The sequence below is a fragment of the Xyrauchen texanus genome, chromosome 5, assembly GCF_025860055.1.
Source record: "Xyrauchen texanus isolate HMW12.3.18 chromosome 5, RBS_HiC_50CHRs, whole genome shotgun sequence".
Classification (NCBI taxonomy): domain Eukaryota; kingdom Metazoa; phylum Chordata; class Actinopteri; order Cypriniformes; family Catostomidae; genus Xyrauchen; species Xyrauchen texanus.
This window is the reverse complement of record NC_068280.1, coordinates 9792056-9802947: the sequence shown is the minus strand read 5'-3', so window position 1 is coordinate 9802947 and position 10892 is coordinate 9792056. Positions and strand designations below refer to the sequence as shown.

At 34.8% G+C, this 10892-nt stretch overlaps 1 protein-coding gene across 1 annotated transcript in view; it reads right to left on the bottom strand.

Annotated features, from left to right (window-relative positions):
- Nucleotides 1–1547: 1547 nt before the first annotated feature.
- Nucleotides 1548–10892, bottom strand: part of LOC127644113 (uncharacterized) — an 84378-nt gene continuing 75033 nt past the window's right edge. The window contains 35 exon segments of the mRNA XM_052127135.1: nucleotides 1548–2185; nucleotides 2358–2592; nucleotides 2721–2782; nucleotides 2920–3041; nucleotides 3139–3317; nucleotides 3407–3550; nucleotides 3676–3737; nucleotides 3874–3995; nucleotides 4080–4249; nucleotides 4339–4390; nucleotides 4507–4607; nucleotides 4782–4843; nucleotides 4931–5052; nucleotides 5158–5312; nucleotides 5417–5483; nucleotides 5603–5703; nucleotides 5885–5946; nucleotides 6037–6158; nucleotides 6266–6420; nucleotides 6525–6591; nucleotides 6711–6811; nucleotides 6993–7054; nucleotides 7146–7267; nucleotides 7375–7529; nucleotides 7633–7699; nucleotides 7819–7919; nucleotides 8101–8162; nucleotides 8253–8374; nucleotides 8482–8636; nucleotides 8740–8806; nucleotides 10033–10133; nucleotides 10315–10376; nucleotides 10467–10588; nucleotides 10696–10755; nucleotides 10758–10849. Coding sequence (XP_051983095.1) covers nucleotides 2090–2185; nucleotides 2358–2592; nucleotides 2721–2782; nucleotides 2920–3041; nucleotides 3139–3317; nucleotides 3407–3550; nucleotides 3676–3737; nucleotides 3874–3995; nucleotides 4080–4249; nucleotides 4339–4390; nucleotides 4507–4607; nucleotides 4782–4843; nucleotides 4931–5052; nucleotides 5158–5312; nucleotides 5417–5483; nucleotides 5603–5703; nucleotides 5885–5946; nucleotides 6037–6158; nucleotides 6266–6420; nucleotides 6525–6591; nucleotides 6711–6811; nucleotides 6993–7054; nucleotides 7146–7267; nucleotides 7375–7529; nucleotides 7633–7699; nucleotides 7819–7919; nucleotides 8101–8162; nucleotides 8253–8374; nucleotides 8482–8636; nucleotides 8740–8806; nucleotides 10033–10133; nucleotides 10315–10376; nucleotides 10467–10588; nucleotides 10696–10755; nucleotides 10758–10849 — 3709 coding nt within the window. The 3' untranslated portion in view covers nucleotides 1548–2089.

Genomic DNA, 10892 nt, shown 5'->3' with positions numbered 1-10892 from the left:
TTTTGAGCAGGAGTTTGTAAGAATCCTCAACCAAGGATCATAAATCAACTTTTGAAAAGAACAGCCAAGTCGACCATGTGACTCAGGAAAGTCACTTATCAAGACACCTTTGGGATTTGGCCAATTTCAGTTCAAAACTTTCCTACCCAAGGAAAAACCCTCTCTTCTCTTGATCCTCCTCTTCTTCAGAACTTCTCTCTTGAAATGCTCTTTCGGAACCGTTGCTTGCTGCTTCCTGATCCTCCGTGACATGTAGAGTCAAAGGAAACTCGGCACACACACAAAGTCCAGAAGCCTTACTTCATCCTGACAAAAACTATCCGCGAGCATAACGGAGTTCAAAACATTGATGGAACGATGGAACGACAAAGACCCAAAGGACCAAGCAACACAAAGTACGTAACGCAAGGAAAAGCAACGACACGCAAGTACATCTCCAAGACTTTTGCTCAAAGTGCTGGTGTATTAGTTAAAAACTTTGGGTAATCTGATTGCAAATCGATTTAGACTCAAAGAAGGATAATTGGTTCTTAAGGCATTGTCAACAGACTCCATAAATTCATTTTCTCTGTACTGATCATTTACTTCACATTCTGTCACTACTCACCAACCTGTTTCATGTTTTATGATTTATGTTTAGAATATCAATCAAGTTTGTCTGTATTCAAAGATAATTTAACTGTGGTATATTTTGATAAATAATCTCATCCCTGTGTTTAAAAGATTTAGTTTCAAAGCTGTACCCAAACCTGTGTAATATTATTTTCAATAAGCCATGAGAATAATATTACTCCAATACATGAATTAATCTTAATTCCCTTATTAAAGCTAATTCCTTGCAATAGAAATTGTGGAATAGATACAACAAGACATTGTATTACGATTTTAATGGTGGAGAATTTTATTCAGACAAATAATCTAGTTGTTTGTCATTTATCTAATTTATAATGTTGTCGAATGTGACTAATTCCATTATAAATTTTCTTACATAATAATGTAGAATAAGGACAATTTAATTGAATTCCTAGCTCACAAATACTGTTCCTACATATAACGGTGGAGAATTGCAGTTACTTTAGTCCATACCGTGTACATCTACATCAACCAAATTTCCTACTGTGCCAAAATAAAAAAAACATCCAGTGAGTGGCAGTTCTGCAGATGAAAACTCCTTGTTGATGAGAGATGTCAATGGAGAAAGGCTTCAGTAACTCAGATAACCACTCTGTACAATAGTAGTGAGCAGAATAGCATCTCAGAATGCACAACACATTGAACCTTGAGGCGGATGGGCAACAATAGTAGAAGACCACGTAGGGCACTTTATTTGGTTTATAAGTTATACGTTTTCCATGTAATGGAACAACTGAAATAGAAGGAATTTTGAATAACACTACCAACTGTGTCAGATCCAAGGGGTCAGATTTATAAACAGCTTTGATGTGAACATCATTACATCAAGGCCAAGAAACCAGTAACCTTCATATTTAGATTACACTGAGAAACAGAATAATGACAAACACATTCTTTAATATTAATACATCTAGTTTTTTATTGACATTTTTACAGTTAAAAATGTTTGTTTGTAACTCGCAGAACATATATTTGCTATAGGTGTACAGTATATAGATAAAGTGCATGAATTTTAAATAAAAACTGTAATTCAAATATTGTCTTTGTCCCTTTAATGACATGTTTCATGTAAAAAACATGACTATTATATATATTTTAGTATCCATAGTTATAAATAAATACAAATAAATAAATAAAAAAATCATGATAATGTATTCTACAGAGAAAGCTTGAAACAAATCACATTTATTTTGTATGCAGATCCTGTATGTCCAGCAACACAGGCACAATAATATAAATAATTTATAAAAGAAGCTTCAATACAGTAAATACATCATAATACATAACATAAAGGCATTATTTAAATATCCCCCCAAATAAATCACAATTTTGCATTAATGAATAAAGGAAAAAAAATCAACTGAAATTATTATTATTATTATTATTATTATTATTATTATTATTATTGCATTGTGTTGCCCATTTCTGTTTTTCTCATTAGATATCTTTGAATTCTCTAGAAGAGGCTGTTTCGAGTGGTGTACTGTACATTGTATGACTGTCTTCTGTGCCAACGTCTTCTAACTGCAGCACAGCAACCACAGAGCAAACACTAAACAAAGAACAGATAGTGTGTCAGTGTCCTCAATTGAACTTTTATACACAGTAACCTGTACTTCAGAAATTGTAAACAACATTTAAAAAGCAGATACAAATAGTTTGTACTGCTGTCATTACTCACTTCGTAAAAAAATTAATTTACAGTCAATCATCATGATACTCACACAAAGGAGAATCCAGCAAGGTATCAGTATAATGAGGATAGCACAAGGGACGATTATAGCCACAATCCATGCTACACTAGTACTGTTGTTGGGGACTGTAGTGTTGGGAGTTACAGTAGGTGCGGGTGTGGTACCACCAACTATGAGGAGTTGCTGGAGAAAGATGCTGGGTGTCTGGATGTCTCTTTCTGAGAAAACATACTCTACATTGGCCTCAATCACACTGGAATTACCACTAAGAAGAGAATAAAATGTAAAATAAAATACACAAGTAAATAACTGAAATTATCCTATCATGCCCCTTTTAAAATCATTGGATATTTCAGCTTGAATTCAAGTAAAAGTTACCGAGTCATGACTTACGTGAAATTGGCTCGATTGAACACAAACGGAGTAGCTGAGGGGGAACTTAGGATCTGGTTCAGCTGAAGAATTTAACAATAAGTATGGAGATTAACATAGAGTATTAATATGTTGAGGCTAATGTGATCATAATAAGTCAATTTTAATTTCAGGGCAAGCTGTCAAAAATAAGCACTTTATTGAAATCGCTTAAACTCACCAATTTGTTAATAGAGTTTTGAATTATTGTGTATGTGTCATCTCTGAGTTCTATTTTCTCGGTCATGGTGACATTGTTGATTTCAAATCCAAATTTGAGACCATAGGAGTTGTCAGAAATTCCTTTAAAAGTATTTAAGAAAATAATTAGTTTTGTGGTTATTTGTTGGTGGAAAATATACAGTATAATTGGGAACCCGAAGTGAAGAGTAAAACTCACTCTGAAAGGTGACATTCACAAAGCTCACAGGATCACTCAGGGTTTGTTCTGAGACAGATCGTTTAGTTCTGAGACGTGAGTCGAGTAGAGAGTTTGCCAACTCTAGAACTTTACTCTCACTTGGTATGGGACCCAGCGTGATGAACACGAGGCGAATGAAAATAATCGCCTTCCCAACCCTGCAAAAGAGGGTAAATCAGAGTCATTTAGAGACAGAAGATGAAAACTATTAACTTTTACATAATTATACTTGAATCATTAGTCTTACACTGTAGGTGGAGAAGTTACAGCAGGTGCGGGTGTGGTAACAACATTAACTTTGAGAAGTTCCTGGAGAAAGATGCTGGGTGTCTGGATGTCACTATCTGAGAAAACGTACTGTATATTGGCCTCAATCACTGTGGAATTACCCCTAAGAGAAGAATCAAATGTGGAAGAAGAAATACAAGTAAATAACTGAAATTATCCTATCATGCTCCTTTTAAAATCATTGGACATTTCTATAAATAAAATAAAAGGTACTGAGACACAACTTACGTGAAATTGGCTCTATTGAACACAAACGGAGTAGCTGAGGGGGAACTTAGGATCTGGTTCAGCTGAAGAATATAACAGTGAATACAGAGATTAACATAGAGTATTAATATGTTGAGGCTAATGCAATTAAAATAAAGCAATTTAGATTTCAGGGCAAGCTGTTGAAAATTAGCACTTATTGAAGTGTCGCAAACTCACCAATTTGTTAATAGAGTTTTGAATTATTGTGTAGGATTCATTTCTGAGTTCAAGTTTCTCAGTCATTGTAACATTGTTGATTTCAAATCCAAAGCTGAGAGCGTAGGAGGTATTAGAAATTCCTTAAAACATATATAAAACAAGAATTAGTTATTTGTGAGTGGTATATTTATAATAAGGTGCCCGAAGTCAATAGTTACACTCACCCTGAAAGATAACATTCACAAAGCTCACAGGAACACTCGTGTTTTCTGTTGAGACCGCTCTGAGACGTGAGACGAGTAGAGAGTCTGCCAACTCTAGAACTTTACTCTTACTTGGTATGGGACCCAGTGTGTTAAACACAAGGCGAATGGAAATAATAGCCTTCCCAATCCTGCAAAATTGTGTAAATCATATACATTTAGAAACAGATGTAGAAAACTACAGAGTTTTACAAAATTACACTTAATTCATAGGTCTTACAAAGTCAGTGGAGCATTTGTGTTTGTTATTGGAGTTCTGGTTGTGGTTGGGCCTGTAAAGAAAATATAAATGAATGAGAATCATTTTGTAAATATTTGGTGTTTGTGGAGTGAGACACTTAAAATATGACATGATGGAAAATGTTAAGTTATGTTTGACTGTACACACCTGTCTGTAAACGAAGCTCATTTAGGAAGCTGACTGGTTGTATAACATCTCCATCCTGGAAGGTGTATCCCATAATGCCATCAATCTGGTTTAATGTGCTCCTGCAGGAAAAAAAAAAGAATATATTTATTATCAGACTTCATTCCATATGTACAAAATAAAGCAAATGTATGTTCTATTGTTTTAATAAGATTAAATGCAAGGGCATTTAAAAAAAAAAAATACAAATAAAAATAAAATAAAAATAAAGATTATAAAATCAGTTTGCATCTTACGTGAATTTGGATGACTTGGGTTTGAAAACCTGACTGATAGGCTCATTCAAAAGAGCGTTCAGCTGCAAGTGAAAACCAAACAATTAAACAAAATAATAATAAGTGTATTTGACCCAAACTCATTTATTAGGCTTCTTCAAAAAGCTTACCGCATTATTGGTGATATCTTGCAATTGCTGGTAGGTGTCGCTTCTTAGTGTTGGGTCCTCTGACATGCTGATTTTACTCAGATTAAACATGAGGATAACCGAATATGAAGATTCTGAGATTTCTGTTGGCAAAAATGTAAATGGTTAATCTCTCAAAGTTTAGAATATATAACTAGTTCACGCATTAAGATTTCAAACACTTTCCAAATCAAAATGATAAAACTTACTCTCATAGGTAACATTCACCAGCTTCACTGATTCATTTAGTTGTGACTCTCTGGAGTTCCGGAGAGTACTGATAGCACTGAGGACCAGAGCTTCACTGGGGACTGGAGATGAGGAGTTAAACAGCAGCTTGCTTTTCACCACTGCTGCACCAGATCTGTAAAGAGCGACACTTTTGTTAAATACAGTTTACTGATTTGGAACAACTATTATGATTTAATGGCCAATTGAAATTTCTTAAAATGGGAAATGTAAACTTACACAAGGATTATAGGGCTCAGAGGAGTGCTATTTGTTGTTAGTAGAGGCGCTGTTGTAGTAGTCGATCCTGAAATCCAAAACAAATCAAATAAGACCAAACTGACTGTAATGATTTTAAGCAAAAGAAGATTTCTTGAATTTAAAAGTTGCAAATAGAAGAATGGCTTCAAAAAGGTTAATGCATACCCATCAATAAACTAAGCTCATATAGGAAGCTGACTGGTTGTATAACATCTCCATCCTGGAAGGTGTATTCCATAGTGCCATCAATTTGGTTTGATGAGCTCCTATAGGTAAAGCAGAAACTATATATTTTAAATACCTTCAATAAATTTATCAAAAACAGTTTTGCTGAGATTTTAAAGAAAATACATGTTTAGATATATGTTTTTTAATGACTCAACTTGGAGTCTGAAATGAAGATTATGAATAAATATGGTTCAGAGGTGAAAGTCATTTATATCTTACGTGACGTTTGAGGACTTGGGTTCCAAAACGGGACTACCAGGGTCATTCAGAATAGTGTTCAGCTGGTGGTGAAAATCAAACCAATAATCAAATGCTGAGAAAATGTTATATTGGACCCAAACTCTTTTCTTCGGCTATTTGCGAATACTTACCGCTTTATTAATGACACCCTGCACTTGCTGGTACGTGTTGCTTATTAGCGCTGGGTCCTCTGGAATGCTGATATTACTCAGATTAAATGTAAAGATGATGGCATAGGAGGTTTCTGAGATTTCTGTAGACATAGAAATGTCAATTTATGTTCATTTAAAGCTTTGCATTAATCACTGTTTAATATATAAAAAATGTAAATGCTTTTCAATTTAAGATGATAAAACTTACTCTCATAGGTGACATTCACCAGCTTCACTGATTCATTTAGTTGTGACTCTCTGGAGTTCCGGAGAGTACTGATAGCACTGAGGACCAAAGCTTCACTGGGAACTGGAGATGAGGAGTTAAACAGCAGCTTGCTTTTCACCACTGCTGCACCAGATCTGTAAAGAGCGACACTTTTGTTAAATACAGTTTACTGATTTGGAACAACTATTATGATTTAATGGCTAATTGAAATTTCTTAAAATGGGAAATGTAAACTTACACAAGGATTATAGGGCTCAGAGGAGTGCTACTTGTTGTTAGTAGAGGCACTGTTGTAGTAGTCGATCCTGAAATCCAAATCAAATCAAATCAGACCAAATTGACTGTAATGATTTTAAGCAAAAGAAGATTTCTTGAATTTAAAAGTTGCAAATAGAAGAATGGCTTTAAAAAGATGAATGCATACCCATCAATAAACTAAGCTCATATAGGAAGCTGACTGGTTGTATAACATCTCCATCCTGGAAGGTGTATTCCATAGTGCCATCAATTTGGTTTGATGAGCTCCTACAGGTAAAGCAGAAACTATATATTTTAAATAGCTTCAATAAATTTATCAAAAACAGTTTTGCTGAGATTTTAAAGAAAATACATGTTTAGATATATGTTTTTTAATGACTCAACTTGGAGTCTGAAATGAAGATTATGAATAAATATGGTTCAGAGGTGAAAGTCATTTATATCTTACGTGACGTTTGAGGACTTGGGTTCCAAAACGGGACTACCAGGGTCATTCAGAATAGTGTTCAGCTGGTGGTGAAAAATCAAACCAATAATCAAACATTGAAGAAATTTTATATTGGACCCAAACTCTTTTCTTCGGCTATTTGCGAATACTTACTGCTTTATTAATTACACCCTGCACTTGCTGGTATGTGTTGCTTATTAGCGCTGGGTCCTCTGGAATGCTGATATTACTCAGATTAAATGTAAAGATGATGGCATAGGAGGTTTCTGAGATTTCTGTAGACATAGAAATGTCAATTTATGTTCATTTAAAGCTTTGCATTAATCACTGTTTAATATATAAAAAATGTAAATGCTTTTCAATTTAAGATGATAAAACTTACTCTCATAGGTGACATTCACCAGCTTCACTGATTCATTTAGTTGTGACTCTCTGGAGTTCCGGAGAGTACTGATAGCACTGAGGACCAGAGCTTCACTGGGGACTGGAGATGAGGAGTTAAACAGCAGCTTGCTTTTCACCACTGCTGCACCAGATCTGTAAAGAGCGACACTTTTGTTAAATACAGTTTACTGATTTGGAACAACTATTATGATTTAATGGCCAATTGAATTTCTTAAAATGGGAAATGTAAACTTACACAAGGATTATAGGGCTCAGAGGAGTGCTACTTGTTGTTAGTAGAGGCGCTGTTGTAGTAGTCGATCCTGAAATCCAAATCAAATCAAATCAGACCAAATTGACTGTAATGATTTTAAGCAAAAGAAGATTTCTTGAATTTAAAAGTTGCAAATAGAAGAATGGCTTCAAAAAGGTTAATGCATACCCATCAATAAACTAAGCTCATATAGGAAGCTGACTGGTTGTATAACATCTCCATCCTGGAAGGTGTATTCCATAGTGCCATCAATTTGGTTTGATGAGCTCCTACAGGTAAAGCAGAAACTATATATTTTAAATAGCTTCAATAAATTTATCAAAAACAGTTTTGCTGAGACTTTAAAGAAAATACATGTTTAGATATATGTTTTTTAATGACTCAACTTGGAGTCTGAAATGAAGATTATGAATAAATATGGTTCAGAGGAGAAAGTCATTTATATCTTACGTGAAGTTTGAGGACTTGGGTTCCAAAACGGGACTACCAGGGTCATTCAGAATAGTGTTCAGCTGGTGGTGAAAATCAAACCAATAATCAAACGCTGAGAAAATGATATATTGGACCCAAACTCTTTTCTTCGGCTATTTGTGAATATTTACCGCTTTATTAATGACACCCTGCACTTGCTGGTACGTGTTGCTTATTAGCGCTGGGTCCTCTGGAATGCTGATATTACTCAGATTAAATGTAAAGATGATGGCATAGGAGGTTTCTGAGATTTCTGTAGACATAGAAATGTCAATTTATGTTCATTTAAAGCTTTGCATTAATCACTGTTTAATATATAAAAAATGTAAATACTTTTCCATTTAAGATGATAAAACTTACTCTCATAGGTGACATTCACCAGCTTCACTGATTCATTTAGTTGTGACTCTCTGGAGTTCCGGAGAGTACTGATAGCACTGAGGACCAGAGCTTCACTGGGGACTGGAGATGAGGAGTTAAACAGCAGCTTGCTTTTCACCACTGCTGCACCAGATCTGTAAAGAGCGACACTTTTGTTAAATACAGTTTACTGATTTGGAACAACTATTATGATTTAATGGCCAATTGAATTTCTTAAAATGGGAAATGTAAACTTACACAAGGATTATAGGGCTCAGAGGAGTGCTACTTGTTGTTAGTAGAGGCGCTGTTGTAGTAGTCGATCCTGAAATCCAAATCAAATCAAATCAGACCAAATTGACTGTAATGATTTTAAGCAAAAGAAGATTTCTTGAATTTAAAAGTTGCAAATAGAAGAATGGCTTCAAAAAGTTTAATGCATACCCATCAATAAACTAAGCTCATATAGGAAGCTGACTGGTTGTATAACATCTCCATCCTGGAAGGTGTATTCCATAGTGCCATCAATTTGGTTTGATGAGCTCCTACAGGTAAAGCAGAAACTATATATTTTAAATAGCTTCAATAAATTTATCAAAAACAGTTTTGCTGAGACTTTAAAGAAAATACATGTTTAGATATATGTTTTTTAATGACTCAACTTGGAGTCTGAAATGAAGATTATGAATAAATATGGTTCAGAGGAGAAAGTCATTTATATCTTACGTGAAGTTTGAGGACTTGGGTTCCAAAACGGGACTACCAGGGTCATTCAGAATAGTGTTCAGCTGGTGGTGAAAATCAAACCAATAATCAAACGCTGAGAAAATGATATATTGGACCCAAACTCTTTTCTTCGGCTATTTGTGAATATTTACCGCTTTATTAATGACACCCTGCACTTGCTGGTACGTGTTGCTTATTAGCGCTGGGTCCTCTGGAATGCTGATATTACTCAGATTAAATGTAAAGATGATGGCATAGGAGGTTTCTGAGATTTCTGTAGACATAGAAATGTCAATTTATGTTCATTTAAAGCTTTGCATTAATCACTGTTTAATATATAAAAAATGTAAATGCTTTTCCATTTAAGATGATAAAACTTACTCTCATAGGTGACATTCACCAGCTTCACTGATTCATTTAGTTGTGACTCTCTGGAGTTCGGAGAGTACTGATAGCACTGAGGACCAGAGCTTCACTGGGGACTGGAGATGAGGAGTTAAACAGCAGCTTGCTTTTCACCACTGCTGCACCAGATCTGTAAAGAGCGACACTTTTGTTAAATACAGTTTACTGATTTGGAACAACTATTATGATTTAATGGCTAATTGAAATTTCTTAAAATGGGAAATGTAAACTTACACAAGGATTATAGGGCTCAGAGGAGTGCTACTTGTTGTTAGTAGAGGCACTGTTGTAGTAGTCGATCCTGAAATCCAAATCAAATCAAATCAGACCAAATTGACTGTAATGATTTTAAGCAAAAGAAGATTTCTTGAATTTAAAAGTTGCAAATAGAAGAATGGCTTCAAAAAGATGAATGCATACCCATCAATAAACTAAGCTCATATAGGAAGCTGACTGGTTGTATAACATCTCCATCCTGGAAGGTGTATTCCATAGTGCCATCAATTTGGTTTGATGAGCTCCTACAGGTAAAGCAGAAACTATATATTTTAAATAGCTTCAATAAATTTATCAAAAACAGTTTTGCTGAGATTTTAAAGAAAATACATGTTTAGATATATGTTTTTTAATGACTCAACTTGGAGTCTGAAATGAAGATTATGAATAAATATGGTTCAGAGGTGAAAGTCATTTATATCTTACGTGAAGTTTGAGGACTTGGGTTCCAAAACGGGACTACCAGGGTCATTCAGAATAGTGTTCAGCTGGTGGTGAAAATCAAACCAATAATCAAACGTTGAAGAAATGTTATATTGGACCCAAACTCTTTTCTTCGGCTATTTGTGAATACTTACTGCTTTATTAATGACACCCTGCACTTGCTGGTATGTGTTGCTTATTAGCGCTGGGTCCTCTGGAATGCTGATATTACTCAGATTAAATGTAAAGATGATGGCATAGGAGGTTTCTGAGATTTCTGTAGACATAGAAATGTCAATTTATGTTCATTTAAAGCTTTGCATTAATCACTATTTAATATATAAAAAATGTAAATGCTTTTCAATTTAAGATGATAAAACTTACTCTCATAGGTGACATTCACCAGCTTCACTGATTCATTTAGTTGTGACTCTCTGGAGTTCGGAGAGTACTGATAGCACTGAGGACCAGAGCTTCACTGGGGACTGGAGATGAGGAGTTAAACAGCAGCTTGCTTTTCACCACTGCTGCACCAGATCTGTAAAGAGCGACACTTTTGTTAAATACAGTTTACTGATTTG